The sequence below is a fragment of the Elgaria multicarinata genome, chromosome 15 (genome assembly GCF_023053635.1).
Source record: "Elgaria multicarinata webbii isolate HBS135686 ecotype San Diego chromosome 15, rElgMul1.1.pri, whole genome shotgun sequence".
NCBI lineage: Eukaryota > Metazoa > Chordata > Lepidosauria > Squamata > Anguidae > Elgaria > Elgaria multicarinata.
This window is the reverse complement of record NC_086185.1, coordinates 25,930,940-25,947,285: the sequence shown is the minus strand read 5'-3', so window position 1 is coordinate 25,947,285 and position 16,346 is coordinate 25,930,940. Positions and strand designations below refer to the sequence as shown.

General features: G+C 48.1%; 1 protein-coding gene across 3 annotated transcripts in view; it reads right to left on the bottom strand.

Moving 5' to 3' along the window:
* The window catches only part of PLS3 (plastin 3), a 61,518-nt gene that overhangs the window by 5,225 nt on the left and 39,947 nt on the right, over positions 1 to 16,346 (bottom strand). For all 3 annotated transcript variants that reach the window (XM_063141615.1, XM_063141614.1, XM_063141616.1), the window contains exons 6-15: positions 15,043 to 15,175; positions 13,408 to 13,489; positions 11,826 to 11,991; positions 10,158 to 10,300; positions 9,656 to 9,751; positions 8,315 to 8,510; positions 7,795 to 7,873; positions 7,555 to 7,669; positions 6,652 to 6,785; positions 5,921 to 6,044 (exon numbers count right to left, since the gene is read on the bottom strand). In XM_063141615.1, the coding sequence (XP_062997685.1) occupies positions 5,921 to 6,044; positions 6,652 to 6,785; positions 7,555 to 7,669; positions 7,795 to 7,873; positions 8,315 to 8,510; positions 9,656 to 9,751; positions 10,158 to 10,300; positions 11,826 to 11,991; positions 13,408 to 13,489; positions 15,043 to 15,175 (1,268 nt within the window). The remainder of the gene's footprint in view (positions 1 to 5,920; positions 6,045 to 6,651; positions 6,786 to 7,554; positions 7,670 to 7,794; positions 7,874 to 8,314; positions 8,511 to 9,655; positions 9,752 to 10,157; positions 10,301 to 11,825; positions 11,992 to 13,407; positions 13,490 to 15,042; positions 15,176 to 16,346) is intronic.

Genomic DNA, 16,346 nt, shown 5'->3' with positions numbered 1-16,346 from the left:
GGCGGGAACCCCTCCCCCACCGTCCAGCGCGCATGCTTCCGCCCACTCCCGCCTTTCCCTCAGTTCCTTTGCGACTAGATCGAACCTGGTACCGAGAGGAAGACGGAGTCGAACAACCAGCATGACACCGTAGAGGGGACGGAGGGAGGGTTGTGTGACTGCACAGATGACCACTCAAAGAACCACAGTTACAGGTAAGCAACCTGTTCTTCTTCTTCGTGGTCTCTGTGCATCACACTATGGGCGATTACCAAGCCTTTACTCACCGGAGGAGGGTCGGTGTCATTGTAGGATAGCTGAAAGAACCGCTCTGCCGAAGGAGGAATCGTTCCTGAAATGGGTATCGACACCGTAGTGTTTGACGAAAGTCAACGGGCGCGACCAAGTAGCTGCCTTGCAAATGTCAATAAGTGGAACTCCTCTGGCGAAGGCAGTGGATGTGGCCAAACTTCTGGTGGAATGTGCCCTTACCACAGTGGGGGGCTGGAGCTTCGAGGCTTGGTATGCAAGGCGAATGGTACTAGCTATCCATCCGGCCAAGCGCTGGGAGGAGACTGCTTTGCCTTTTTGGGCACCTCCATAGCAAATGAAAAGTCTGTTAGTGGTGCGGAAGGATTGGGTCCTGTCCTTATAAAAGGCGAGGGCCCTACGGACGTCGAGACAGTGTAATCTTTTCTCGAGGGAGGTGGTGGGAGAAGGAAAAAAGGCTGGTAAGACTATTGGTTGATTGATGTGAAATTCTGAAAGTACTTTAGGCAAGAAGGCCAGGTCTGGGCGGAGAACAACCTTGTCGGTGTGGAAGACTGTGAGCGGTGGATCGACATGGAGTGCGCAGAGCTCACTCGATCTTCGGCCAGATGCTATGGCGACGAGAAAGGCAACTTTCCAGGTAAGTAGGTGCAGCGATGTAGTGGCTAGTGGTTCGAAGGGTTTCGTAGTGAGGGCATTGAGGACTACAGATAAGCTCCAAGTTGGATATATAGGCTTTATAGGTGGAATTAGATTCTTTAAACCTTTTAGAAATTTCTTGATGATTGGAGTGGAGAAGAGAGTTCTTCCTTTGATTTCGCCTCTGTGAGCTGATAATGCGGCGAGATATACTCTAATAGAGGAGTACTGTAAGCCTTTAGCATACAAATAGTGGAGGAAGAGGAGGGTGTCCTTGGGTGAACACTGTTCAGGTAGGAAGGAGTTGGCAGAAGCAAAGGCGGAAAAAGATGCCCACTTCTTCGAGTATGAGTTTCTTGTAGAGGGTTTTATGGATGCAGACAGGATTTCTTTGATGTCTGCGGGGAGATCTGGTGTGGAAGCAGGTGCAGCTAGTCGTTGTGTATCCTCCATGTCGAGAGGTTGAGGGTGCGTAGGTCCGGGTGATGAATTTTGCCGTGATTGCAGGATAGGAGAGACGGGATGAGTGGTAGAATGTAAGGTTCTTCGACTGCTATGCGGAGAAGAGAGGAGAACCAAGCCTGTCTGGGCCAACAAGGGGCGATCAGTATACAGTTGGCATTGTCTGTGATGATCTTGGCTATCACCTTGTTGAGCATGGGAAACGGAGGAAATGCATAAAGTAGAGGACCGTGCCAATTGTGGAGGAACGCGTCTCCTAGTGAGGCAGTGCCTACACCCCCTCTGGAGCAATACTGTTTGCAGGCTGTGTTCTCTTCTGAGGCGAAGAGGTCTATGTCTGGTCGGCCCCAGAGATGAAAAAGGTAATGGGTCACCGAAGTTGAAAGCTTCCATTCGTGTTGGGGACGTATATGGCGACTGAGAGAGTCTGCTAGTGCGTTGTCCGTACCGGCAATGTGGATTGCGGTGAGGTGAATACCTCTGGGAATAGTCCAAGTGAGCAACTGCAGGGTAAGGTTGACGAGTTTTGAAGAGTGCGTGCCCCCTTGCTTGTTGATATGCCATAAGACGGTAGTGTTGTCTGTAAGGACTTGGACGTGTCGGTTGGAAAGTTCCGGTTTGAATGCGAGCAGAGCTTTCCTGACTGCTTCGAGTTCTAAAAAGTTTATGTGGTTTTTCGCCTCCGATCGCGACCATCGATCTTGGATCTGGAGCGGGCCACAGTGGGCTCCCCAGCCTATGTTGGACGCGTCTGTGGTCAAGACCCGTGACGGCGGTGTTGGATGGAATGGAACACCATGAAGGAGATGCCGGGGTATTGTCCACCATTGAATAGAGTGTGTTACATGTTTCGGAAGGCTGAGGAAGTGTAGTCTGGGATTGCGTGACTTGTCGAAGTGTCGCAGGAACCAAAGTTGCAGGGGGCGCATTCTGAATCTGGCCCATTCAACAACAGCGACTGTCGATGCCATGTACCCTAGTAGACGTTGGATGGAGTGTACTGATGTTCGAGTGGCTGACATCATGACTCGAGCTTTCTTTATTAATATGCGGGATCGTTCGAGTGGTAAGTAGGCTCTTGCAGATATGGAGTCGAGACAGGCTCCGATGAAGGTTATTGACTGGGTCGGCTGGAGAACTGATTTTTCGTGGTTTATACACAGTCCGAGGTCGTTGAGCAGAGAGATGGTGGTCGAAATGTGATTTTGGAGATGTTGTTTGGAATCCGATACCAGGAGCCAGTCGTCCAGATATGGGTAAATCTCGACGCCTAGGAGACGGAGATGGGCGCATACGACTGCCATACATTTGGTAAATACCCTTGGGGCCGATGTGAGGCCAAAAGGTAGCACGCAGAACTGGTAGACGTCTGTGCCTATGGCGAAGCGTAGAAAGGGACGGCAGGATTCGTGGATGGAAGTGTGAAAGTACGCGTCTTTGAGATCGACGACGGCGAACCAGGCGCTTTCTCTCAAGAATTGTAGAGTTGTGCCTAAGGTTGTCATTTTGAATTTTTGGGGGCGTATAAAGGCATTTATGCCTCTCAAGTCCAAAATAGGTCTGAGACCTCCGTCCCGCTTCGGAACTGTGAAATACCGGGAGAAAAATCCCGCAGCTGCGATCTGTTTGGGGATTTTTTCGATAGCTCCCTTGTGCAAAAGTGTTAACGTCTCTTGAAGTAGTATCTCCGATGGTGTTGTATACTTTACAGTTCCGAGGGGAGGGAGAGTCTGAAAATCTATCCTGTATCCTGTAAGGATGATGTCTAAGACCCACGAGTCTGTAGTGATGTTCTCCCATGCGTGAAAGAATGAGGCGAGGCGATCTCGAAAAAGGTAGGATCGAGGATGTGGCGTGGCGTCAAAAACGACGTTTAGAGAAACCGTCCCCTCTCTTTTGAGATCTAAACTTGTTTTGAGGGGTAGTCGTCTTTCTTTGGAAAGTTTGAGAAGGCTGGAATCTCGGCGACCTGTCGAAGGACTGTCTCTGCGAGTAAGGTTGGTACTGACGTGGCCAGCGACGGGATTTCTGTGATTGCTGTTGGTGTTGTTGCTGTGGGCCGATGCCCATCTTTTTGGCAGTTGTTCTTGCCTTTTGGACATTATCCATCTGTTCATCGGTCTTTGAGTTGAAAAGACCATCCCCGTCGAAGGGAAGGCTCTCAATGCGTGATCTGGCTTCTGGTGTGAGCCCAGCAGATCTAAGCCAGGCATGACGTCGAAGAGCTACTGCATTTGTCATCAGTTTCGAGTAACAGTCAGCTTGGTGCCGGGTAGAGTTAGTTTGGAGTTTAGAAAGTCTGGATGCTTGAGCTTGAAAGGCTCTTGCTAACTCTCTCTGGTCGTCTGGCAGATAGTCACACAGGGAGCCCATTTTGTCCCAGAGAAAAGCCTGGTAACGTGCCATCAGTGCCTGGTAGTTAGTCACTCTAAGGCCTAAAGCTGACGCGGAGTAAGCACGACGACCCATAAAGTCCAACCTGCGACCCTCCTTATCGACAGGAGATGAGTGTGTTTTCTGTGATTTTGAATGCGAGGACTCTACGATTATTGAGTTGGGCTTGGGATGCGAGAATAAGAATTCAACATCTTTAGACTGAACTCGATACATGGATTCGAGCCTGCGTGATGTGGGCGAGATAAGCGAGGGCGATTCCCAAGTCTGTTTTAACGTTTGCAGCAAGATTGGCGAAAACGGAATTTCAGTTGGCGTTGAAGCTTCCGTATACATATTATCAAAGAATGGATCCTGGATCTGTTCTTGATGTTGTTGGATGTCGACGCCTAGGGCAGTGGCCATATAAAGGACTTGTTCCGAAAATGAACCCATGTCTTCTGATGGTGAAGGGCGGTCTTTTGTGCCGACTTCATCACTAGGAGAGGGTAGTGATGGCTGGAGATTTGAAGAAGAAGAGTCAGATTGATAACCTTCTTGGGAAGCCTGGTCAGGTTGTAGTACATGGTATGTATCTTCCTGAGGCTGAGGTGGTAGAGATAGAGATCGAGGTGGTACAGGTGGTGCAGATGTATCTCGTGAAGGCGGAAGGTGAGGCCGACGCCTATCTGGGTAGGGATCGAAATAAAGGTCCCTGTCATAGTAAGGGTAATCCCCTGGATAGTGGTAATCTGAGTATCTATCCCAGTCCCGAGGCGGTGATCGAGATCGGCCCCTGTAGTTGTCGTAGTAGCCCCTCTGATAATGCTCTCCGTATGTGGAAGAGCGGTATCTAGAAGCAGATCTTGGAGAGTGCTGGTGTCGATAGTAAGTTTCAGAGGAGGGCTGAAGCGCCGTTATGACTGCCTGCTCGGAGCGATCTTGGCTCGGAGAAGGGCGTCGAGGAGAAAGCTGTAGCACTCCTTGACTGGCTGAGGGAGGTCTATCTTGGGACAAAGTGCTGGAAGTCCTCCTAGGGGGAGGAGGAGGAGGGAGTGGCCTCTGTGGTGACAACGAGGATTCCCTGATCTCCCCCTCCGACGGCGTCGAGAGAAGTTCAGTGACCGGGCGATCAGGCAGGTTTGAACATTCTCCAGTTGGTGGCGGGTGTTGTGTTGTAGACAACCCCCGTGTTTGAAGTGGACGCTTCTTTTTCTTTTTAGGTTGGGCGTCGGGGGACGACCTTGGCTTTTTTGCCTTTTTAGCGAGTTTCTTCGCAGTTGAAATTGCAATAGAGCGCGATGGCTCGTTATGCGCCGTAGATACCGAGGGAGCTGACGATGTCGAAGCTTTCGGTATCGATACGGGGGGCGACGCCATTTTCGAACCCGTAGGGTTGGGCGTGTCCACAGAGAGAAGCGTTCTTTTCCACAGTTCGGCTTTCAGGCGATCAGACCTATGGCGTCTGGTTTGTTTGGAGAAAGCCTGGCAATGGTGGCAGGTCTCTACCACGTGGGCTTCTCCTAGGCAGAGGACGCAAAGAGAGTGGCCGTCTGCTGCAGGGAGTTTTGTGCCGCAGCGGACACACTTTCTAAATGGGGCCCTGAGGGCCATGCAAGGTAGAGAATAGTTTTTGCAGAAAGAAGAAGTATAGTTAAGAATAAGAATAAGATTAAATTTAATTTTTTTTTTATTTATTTATTTTAGGAAGAGGAATATAAGAAGAAGAGGAATATAAGAAGGAAAAAAGGTGTTTTGAGAAGAAAAATACGGAGAAAAAAGCTCAGCTAGAAGAGTTTGCAGAATTTGCGAGGAGGATCCTTCCGACGAAGCTAGCAGGTAAGCGGTCGCAAAGGAACTGAGGGGAAGGCGGGAGCATGCGCGCTGGACGGTGGGGGAGGGGTTCCCGCCTTCTAAACGGTTTTTTACTCAGCTACTGATCCTTTCCGAAGCTCAGCTCAGCGCAAGCGCAGAGCCCATAGTGTGATGCACAGAGACCACGAAGAAGAATCAAAGCTTTTTTTTCTGTTGGTGGTACTGAAATTAGTGTGCGTCTTACAATCGATGGCGTCTTACAATCGAAGAAATACGGTATATTTTTAAAAAAAGATTTCCCACTGTGTGAACAGAGTGGACCCTTGGTCTGATCTACCATAGCTCAAAAAGAGAAAGAGAGGGGGACTATTATGTTACACACCTTAAAGCTCTGGATGGAACTTGATTTCCCAGCTTCTCGCAAGATCCTGTTCACCCAGTTCACAATAATATCATCATTTGCTTTCTGACCATCCCCAAGATCCTCCAGGACATTGAGGGTATATCTGGGTAGGGAAATGAAGAGAGTGTCATTCGTCATACAAAGGTTGAGGATCGCTTGAGAAGGAAAATGGTTATGTATTGTTGAGGACTCAGCAGCAAGGAGGTGTCTAATGTGTTGGACCGAGAAAAGCTCAGTTTTCCATGGATAACCAGGGCCAAACTTTGCAGGCCTTAGGGTAAGTAAGGTGCTGTGATGTTCAACAGCCGGGAAGGGCAATGGTTTGCATCTTGGGTAACCCTGGGCTCCCTTGGAAGCTTATTATAGGAATATAAGAAGCCACTTTATCCCAAGTGAGATTATGTGTCCATCTAGACCAGTATTGTCAACAGTGACTGGCAGCAATGGCTCTCCAGGTGTCAGGCAGGATTTTTTCCAACCTTACCTGGAGATGCTGCTGGGGATTAAATTTGGGACCTTTTATATGCTCGATCACCTGAGCTATGGCCTCTGTCCAAGTCCATACCGAAGTGCTCTTGAAAAGGAAAAAGTCTTTTTTTTTTAAGGCTACCTGCTTCTAGGCGTAGGGGCAGACGGTCCCAAGGTCATAAGGATCCTGGCCATAAGGATTTTCACACCTCTAAAAGCTAGGTGTGGGGAACGAACAATACCTTCTCATCAGCTGCCACACTAAAGCCAGCGTGAGCGTTGGGTTCCCGTCGTTGAGGTCTTGTCCACCGATGCCGACCAGGGAGAACTTCGCCGGATGCTTCCCCAACTCGACGGCGTAATTGCAGTTTTCCAGCTGTTTGCACGGAAAGAGAAAGCATGTGAATGAGTGGGAAACGAGTTAGGATTTTGTATTGGGCAACAAAATGGCCTTATTATCCTGCACAGCCCATCCCTAACCAGATGACACCTAGTTGGGGACATTGGGAGTTGTAGTCCCAACATGGTTTTGGAAAAGCTGGACTAGTCAAGCATTGCCTAGTCTGGCTGGTAGCAGCTCTCTAGGGTTTCTGGTGTGCACACAAACACACACACTCCCACCTTCCCATTGGCTGCTGCTTAAAATATTCTCAACTGGAGACGACAGGGGTTAATCTTAGGATCTCCTGTATGAGCTCCATTGACCTCCATACCTTGCCCTATTTCTGAAAATTTAAGAGTAGATGGCATAAAGAAGGCTGAAGTTCAGAGTCCTGAATTTCTGAAGCTCTGGCTACAGATCAGAGTAGTAGATTTCATGTTGTGTTCCCAGGATCCATGGGGTTATCAAGGATAGCTGAATGAGAGCACCAATAAAGATAGGCAAAGTTCCCTGAAAAAGAATCCGCCTCTATCTACTGCTCTTCCCTTGGCATCCACAACTGCAGGAGAGAGCGTTGGCCTTTCTGTACAAGACGCTTGGTTCGTGTGAGCTGACGTGAGGCCCAAGCTATGTGGCGTGTGCCCGTCACCAACTGAACATGGAACCTCGACATTTGCACCAGAATCCTTTGCATCATCTGACGGTTCCGTGGCCAGACTTCCCTGAAGTTTGAAAGCCCCCATTTGAAAACAGCCATCATTACCTTCTTCATGTTTGCTCCAAGTTTAGGGTACGGAGGCCTGTTCACCTTATTCCAGTCGACAGGAACTTTGATCTTTTCGTAGAGTTGTAAAATCACCAGTGCATCTTGCAGATCACTAAAACGGAGAGCATCCATCAGCACCGTTGAGGATCAATGCATTTTTGTTGTTGTTTTTAAAAAAGCAAAACCAGCTACATTACGAAAAACCAGAGGGGGAAAGCGTGAGCACAAGACCCCTACCCATAGAGATGGTTCACATGAGGGTTCACTCCAAGGGAGTTCATCCAGTTGCGAAATGTTCTTTCTTCACGGGTCTCACCTACAGAAAAAACAAGCCCCCGCTTCATTCATTTACGGAATTGATATGCTGCCGTTAGAAAACACAAACGAAAACAAAAAGGACACCATCGTCTTGAGGGAGCTCATAAACCCGAAACAAAAGCAATCATAAAAACTCTACAGCGACAAGGAAGGAAAAATAAATATAGACAGAATGTACACAAAGCAGCAGCAAAGACAACAAGAAAAGAAAGTGAGAAATTTGGGCAGACGGGTGACGTAGGGTCATGAAAACACCCGGCAGATCTTCAGAAAAAGGCCTTCTCCGCATTGGCCCCTTCATGGACTTCTGAAAATGGGGGCACATGGATGCATCATTTTTTCAGAGCGGAAGTGAGAAGAGAGAAATCTGCCCATCCGGGGTGAATACTCCATGCCCATTCCGCAACCATATCTCCATTAACAATATTGGAAATCTCACCTTCTAGCAGCGTCCAGTCAATGTCCTGGTTTTCGGGCTTGGTGAGGGCGGGATACTTGTTGAACAAGTTGGCTACGAAGGCCAAGTTCAACTTGGGGTTGCCACTCACAACGTCCGTCGGAGTAACGAACTGCCGGCAACCCAGCCTGTCTGCCTGCTGAAGCATGCATTCGGCCCTCTTCAAGTCGTCTTTCTCCTGGAGGTGCGGAAAAGGGACCGTGAGCAACCAAGAGGCCCTTCTGTAGCCTCTCATACCACTGGGATGTTTATGGGACTGAATGCTGAATCCCACCTCTTCCAGGGTGATTTCCCGCCCCCCCCCCCAACACCCTATAAGCTGCAGCTTTTCAACCGTGCCGCCTCTTTCGAACAACCAGAAGTCAAGGGTTCAAACACAGAGCTTTAGTAATTTACAGGGAAACCTCACCACGAAGTGAGGTTTCCCTGTAACCTTTCACGGTTACTTGTTTTTTATATATATAAAGTGTACCCAGATATGGCAAGATGGAGCAATCATGTACAACACAATGTTTATTTCAATAGCTCAAATTCCTGCAGTTGCATCCTTATCTAATCACATGGAAGGCACACTTACGGAGAAAGAGTAGTTACAAGTAGTGGGCTTTCCTTGTAAGATGAGAATGCATAAACCCATCCTTAGGCCTTAGCTAGACCAAAGGTTTATCCCAGGATTGTCCCGGGGTCATCCCTGTTCATGTAAATGACACACAGGATATCCCGGGAGCAGGCAGGGATGACCCCGGGACGATCCCGGGATAAATTTTAGGTCTAGCTAAGGCCTCAGAGGGCATCCTTATTAGGAACAGGCTGCTCAGGCTGGCTGTTGCGTTGCAAGCACTTTTAAATGTACCCTAGGTGGGGGGAAATACCTGTGTTACCCTAGATCAAATGTACTCAGGCTACAGCCTGACATAGCGAGGACTTACTGTCTGGGTTTGCATGATCACTGCAGCCACAGTGGGTTACAGCTTGTGCCGGCCACCCAATCGAAGATTCAAGCCACGACAGGCAGCCACCATGGCTTACTGTGTTGTGCAAACCCAGCAAGGGTGGCTTATGAGAGGGTTGAACAACCCGCACATAAAACCCATGGGCTTTTTTAGAGCTAAATAAAACGTCTCAATAAAAGCAACATGATAACCATGTTCGTGCTGAGGATAAGGTATTTTTTTCATATCCTGTAATAACTGGTAAATTAAGAAGATCTGTAACTCATGATGTTTTTTAACACAGCCAGTGTTAAATGTTATCTGAAAGCTGGACAGCTAAATGTCCCAGTACTTCATACGTTCACAGCAGGGCAGCAATGCCGATACTTACATTGAAGCCGGACATGTTGATATCAATTTGTGGTTCTCCTTCCTTCTGTCCTTTGGGCGCAATTTGGTTGAGGAGATGGAAGTATGCCCTGGAGTCCTGGAGCAGATCAAACCAAGAAGAGTCAGCCAGTGGCTCGCTTCTTGCAACTCCAAACACATGTATAGTACTTGATTCGATGGAATCAGTTAAAACCATGGAAGTATGAATTGCTTTTGTACCTTAACAGAGTTACTGAAGTCAGCAAGCTTGCAAAATCAAAACGCAAAAAGCAAGGACAAAAAGGAAGGTGAGAGAGTGAAAAGGAAGTGTGGCAGAAATCCAGGAAGCATGAGAGAGAAGAGAATTGAGAAGGTTAGATGGGAAATAGTCTTGATTCCAAAAGAAGGCAAAGAGCCCAGCTCGGGAGTCCCAACCCATCCACCCGATGCGGGACTGAGTTCTTTGGGGAAGCATTGCTTGGACATGATCCGGTTGACACCCCTTGACTCAGGGCCACCAATACCTTGATCTCTGAGCTGAAGTTGTTGATCTTGTGCCACCCGGCATTTTCCAAGTGGAAGTTTGCCCACCTCAAGAGCAGCTCTTCCGGAGACAACTTCATCAGGTCTTCTATGGTCTCCCCATCTCGAAGCAAGGCTGCCAAAGCTAAGAATGAAGGAGGCACACATGAATACGGAGAAGCATCTCTGGAGATGCCAGATTTGCATTCTGCTCCTGCCAAAGAAAACTAGACTGATGCCAAATAATTATTTTTGGCACAAAACAAGCCATGTATCACATTTGTTGCTTGTTTTAGGTTTATTTTTAATGCTGCTTTTTTCCCAAGTTTCAGCTGCCAGGATATTTGTCTCTTCTTTTAAAATGATTTTAAATTGTTGTTGATGCTTTTAAAAGCTTTAAAAATTCTTTTTTGATGTGTTCAATCATTTGGTTTTATCGTATTTGTATTTATTGTGTACGTCGCCCTGAGATCTTTGGCTATTGGGTGACGACGAAGAAGGTGAAGGAAGAAGTTTCTCCCTGGTCCCCTGTAATCCTAAAGTCACCCAGGAGTAAGACTCATTGAACTCAATGGGACTTGCTTCTGAAAATAGATGCCTAAGTGTGTGCTATAAAACATCCTGGTACAATTGACAGTGAAGTCATGTATGTAGATCAGGGTGTTGAACCTCTTTCAGCCTGGGAGTGGGAGAGGGGGGACAACTCCATTATGGAGAAACTCTTGGGGCCTGCATTGTAGCGGTGGGCAGGGGCTGGATGAAGGCGGGGCCATCTGGGGAAGCCCCGAGGGCCAGACTGGAACCCTAAGACAGCCAGATTTAGCTACCGGATCTCAGGTTCTATACCCCTGATTTGGAGATTCAACAGGTAGGGAGCTCAGTTGGTAGAGAGACTGCTTTGCATCCAGGAGGCCCCAGGTTCAATCCCAACAGGGTCTGCAGGGAAGGCTAGAAAAACTCCTTCCTGAAACCCTGGAGAGCCACTGCAGCCAGACAGTGCTGACAATATAGGGCTAGACGAAGCAGTGGTTGCTGTGTTCCTAACAGGTACAACATTGCCTTCCTTGCATGGTGCTTGGATAAATTTGAGTCCAGTGCACTCACTAGAAACCCACATTTATTCAGGTTCTAGGGCCTGTAGCCCAACTCCTACCATCTTATTAAATGTTTTTCCCAGGCTTTGTCTAGGAATCTCAAGACAGCTCAGTCCACCACCACCCCTCCATTCCCCATGGCCACTTTCATCCTCAAAATGCACCCTGTGAGGTAGGATACTTGAGAGAAAGCGACTGGCCCAACTTCACCCATTAAGCAGTATGGATAAGCCTGGATCTGAGCCTCCCGGGGCATGGTTAGACCAGGCCTATATCCCGGGATTGTCCCGGGATCATCCCTGTGCATCCAAATGACACACAGGGGATCCCGGGAGCAGCCAGGGATGACCCCTCCATTTGCCTGGGATAATCATTAGGTCTAGCTAAGGCCCCAGTCAGAGTTCAACACTAGTCCAACCACTATACCATGCCAGTTATCCCTATAGAAGCATCCAGAAATCCTCCAAAACAAAAAGCGAAGCTTGGCTTGTCCAAAGCAAACATTGCCCATTTGCACATTTGGCAGGCAGTGGTCAGCCTTGTATCCGGAGGGGAAGAGGTTCGAGGTTGACATACCTTCATTTCTGCTGAGTTCGATGTCTGCAAACAAGCCAATCTTGATGATCTGCCAGAGGAGCCCAAGCACCAGGTGCGGCTTCCCTTCCCGCAAATCCTCCGCTCCGATGTTGACCACATGGCATCCGATGGCAGAGGCGGAATTCAGAGCCAAATTCAGGTTTTCCTGCAGAGGGAGGAACTAGTTAGAAGGATCTCGTGCAAGGCGCTTGTAAGTTTGGAGCAGAAAAGGCCTCTAAGGTGTACTTGGCTTCCTCCGTCAAGGTGGTCAGATCCATTGCAGCTGTACCAATGCCCAAAACTAAAATATGCCCCCTCTCCACTTTTGGCCCCAAAGACGCTACTTTTGAACTAGGGGGGTTGCTTGACCTGCCGGGATAAGCCGGCAGGGAGGCGGGGCGACAGCGCGCTGACGTTAGCGCGCGCCGCCCCAGCTTCCAGACGCGGGACGCGCAGGGACATCGGGATCCCTGCAGCGTCCGCCATTTTTTTTTTTAAGTTTAAAGGGGCCACATGCGGCCCGAAGACTCCGGACCAGGTAAGTCCGGTTTTTTAAAAAACTAAGCCCCCCCCAAGACATCCCCCCAGCCCCCCCCCCAGCCCTGATGCCTGTGCCATCCGCCCTCCCTGTCCCCGGCCTTGCCCGGGCGGCGGCGCACCCCCTCCATGCCGGGCATTGCCCGGGCAGCGGCACCCGCCGCTCTCTCTCTCACCTGCCCTCCCCCCTTGCCATCCCCGATGCCTGCTCTCCCCCCTCCTGCTGGGTCCGGCCTCCCCACCCCCCCGATGGGCACAGCGCCGCTGTGCCCAGTCCGCGGCTTTTTGCGGCTACTCGCGAGTAAGCGAGTAGCCGCAAAAAGCCACGGAAGTCTCTAGACGTTCTGCAGCCCCGGCCTCAGGCTGGAGCTGCGGAAAAGGCGCATCATAAGCGACTTCGCTTATGGCGCGTTAGAGGAGGCTTCAGTGCGGCCTGGGGCCGGATTCCCCTGTGCGTCATGTGGACGCACAGCAGGGAAACCGGCTCTCAAGGCGCGCTAAGGCCTCGTCTAGCAAGGCCCTAGGTTGCTTAAATGCAGAGCATCTAAAATTTCCTATGTGGCAAACCTTGGAACACAGCGCTAGCAAACTGTAAACAACATTAAAGCTTGCAGTTAAAGGTTTAAGTCTGGTTTTCCTCTGCCTGAAGAAGATAAGGCATGAGAGGTTGGTGAACCTCCTGTGGGGGTGTGGGGAAGAGCAGGGAAAGCAATGGTTTTGGGGATTGGGGAGTCAGTAAGATTGCTTCTCGAAGTGTTGTGTCAAAAAAACCTTTCCATTTTAATAAACTCGAAACACAGCTTTAGATATTCAACAGTCCTTGTTCTTTCGCCTTGATTAATATTTACAGAACAGTGTTCCTTTGCAGCGAAGGCTCCTTTCAATATAAAATAAAAGGCACAGGACAAAGGCCCCTTTAATAATTTAAGGCAAACAAAACTCATCTCTCTCCTGGCAATTCCCTTGGATTAATGAACAAATCCAGCATTATTTAAAGTCTTTGCGGGGGGGAGGGGGGAGAGCCAGAAGGAACAGGATCCCTCACCTGAATTATGAATGGTGTTAGCTTCTTCTTGTTGATTGCTCTTTCATCAATTGTGTCAGGAACAGAAAGGTTGATCATTTTACTGCCGGGGTGGTGGAGAGGGGGAGAGAGGTTGGAGAAGAAGAAGAAGAAGAAGAAGAAGAAGAATATTTACAATGAAATGAATACGTTTAGGATTTATGCCTCCTGTGTGAAGGAAAAATGTATTTTCAGTTAACACCTGTAGAATCCATGATTAAGTAACGCTTGCGAAATCAAAAACCTTCTTGCAACTAATATTATTGTTAAGCTCGATAAAAATAAAACATTCTCTTACAGCAGCCTTCCTCAACCTGGGGCGCTCCAGACGTGTTGGACTGCATCTCCCAGAATGCATCTCTGGGAGTTGTAGTCCAACACATCTGGAGCGCCCTAGGTTGAGGAAGGCTGTCTTACAGCATCATGGCAAAAAAGTATGAATTCTTCATAAATCTTTTAAAACTCATGAGCACCTATTTTTCTGTTTAGCACAAAACAATGAGGAGAGTTAATTTTACGCAGTTACGAAGAGTCGTGATCTAAGTTATTTTAGAAAAATTACTCTTGGAAGCATGTACTTCTACCAAGGGACCCTTTTCCTCACCCAAAACATACAGTACAACACTTATAGGGGAGGGATAACCTAAAAAGGGCACACTAGAGTTAAAAGAATGGATTGTACATACTACCTCTGGTGTGTACATTATAAGCCAGTGCAGATAGAAGATAGTGACCCAGTTTGCACATAAGAACCAACTATGGGTTGTTGAGGGAGGAACAAGCCAGAGATTTAACACAACCACAATCCATGGTTTTTGTTCCTGGATTGTTTTCTAAACTGGATGCAAAGTGGAAGTGGTGAGCAGGTGGGAGTCAGTGCCCTTCTTCATTCCCACATGGCTCCAACAACCCATGGACTGAACAACTCGTGGGTTGTCATTGCCTGCAAACCAACATAGTTCCAACAACCCACGGATTAATCAACCCATGAGTTGTGTTACATGCAAACCAGATGGAAGAGTCAGACACAGTTGGGAAGAGACCCAGGTTCAGATGACCAGTTTATTGTGTCACTTTGGTCCAGTCAACTCTTAGCCAAACCCCTCTTTGTGATTATTTATTTATTTCTGCCTTTCTATACCGCTCCAAAGCTGACACTCTCTGGGTGGTTCACAAAATAAATAAATAGAACATGTTAATAAAAACATGTGCACAAGAGACCACATGCACCATCTTGTGCTCCCTGAAGAAATGGTGCAGTAAAAGTGGAAGGAGTAAATGAAAATAATTGGAATGAAGCAAGAAATCAAGATGCAACCACATGAAATGTAACAAGCCAAAAAAACATGTTCAGGAATGATCACATGGGAATGCCATGTGAAGAGTCTTGATCTAAGTTATATATTTTTTGGAAAAATTACTCTTGAAGCACGTACTTCTATCAAGGAACCATTTCCCCACCCAAAACATACGGTGCATTTCCTGATACAACGCTTAGCATGAACTCACTTTAAAAGGTTCATCACCATATTGTTGCAGCAGCGACTTCCTCTTGCTCCCGCACCTTTCCAGTCGCATCCAGAACCCGAAACAACAAAGGCTTTCTCAAAAACTCACCACAGCACAATCCCGTCCCCGACGGCTTTGAAGAGATCATCTGTATTTGGGTTCATTGGAATGACATGCTTACAATCCGGGTCGTTTTCCAAAGCTTTGTTTATCCAGTTCACAAAGGCGTATTTTTCTTCCTCTAAAGAAGAGAGAGATTGTTAAGTTCACTGGATGTTTACTGCTCAAACAGTCACCCCAGCAAAAAGCAACAAGGGAGCTCAATGCGGCATCAAGCACCAAAAAACCTTGAGGCAGACTTTCTCCCGGATTCAAATCACTTGAGAATAAAAACCATGAAAGCGGGGAGATGCATTTGATTCAGAGCCTTTGGAGGGTGTGCCACAATGAAATTCCAGCCCTCTTTTCTGGAACTGGCATAGTTTTAAGAGCTGGGGCTTCGACCAGGACAGGCCAAGAGTCTGCATGACTAGAACCACACCACTCAGTTGACAGAAAACACAAGGGCCGACCTAAATGTTGTTGTGGGTTGTTGGCTGCTGTGTGTGAGCCAGGCCACTGGGTTGTTTGGGGGCTGAACAAGCCGGCAGTTAACCCAACAACAAACCATGGATTGGTGTCTGGGTTGTTTGGCCTCTGGATGACCTTGGTGCTCCGGGTTCGCAGGTCATGCTCAACAGCCTATGACCTGACTTATCGTTCGTTGTGGGTTAGAAGCAGAAGTCTGCAGCAGCACACCTGCTCTCTCCTGCATGTGAATGGCAGGTCGTGGGTAAATTAACCCACAGTTTGCCATTACCTTTGACCTGGGTTTAAGAATGCTGTAAGCGTGGGGTCTTTAAAAGTGCAAGTCAAGTGCCTTTTCTTTAAAGTTCACAATAGGTCAAGCATCTGTTGGGGATGCTTTAGGGTGGATTCCTGCACTGAGCAGGGGGTTGGACTTGATGGCCTTGTAGGCCCCTTCCAACTCTGCTATTCTATGATTCTAGTTTGTGTTGTTTTAAACTCCGAACACCAAATAATTTCTTATCCCAGCCAGGTCATCTATAGTTCAGCTTCTCCTTCACAGCCCAAGGACAGAATGTATAAAGTAAATTCTATTGTGCATGTAATATTGAGTCTTCGCTGTGGTAGTATTGTACTTGACAAGACTGTTTTTTTAGTTTAGATTGGGATCCTTGGTCACTTGGGTGGAGGCAACTCAGTGACATAGTTTGCATTTAACAGCTAACTATTGGTTGTTTAATCTATAGTTATTCGTGCTTGCATACTAGCAAGTGGTTCTCCGAAAGCGGGCAGTTCTCCGATAGGTAATCTGAGAGGGCAGAGTAAGGGGAGCTCTGGAATGAATT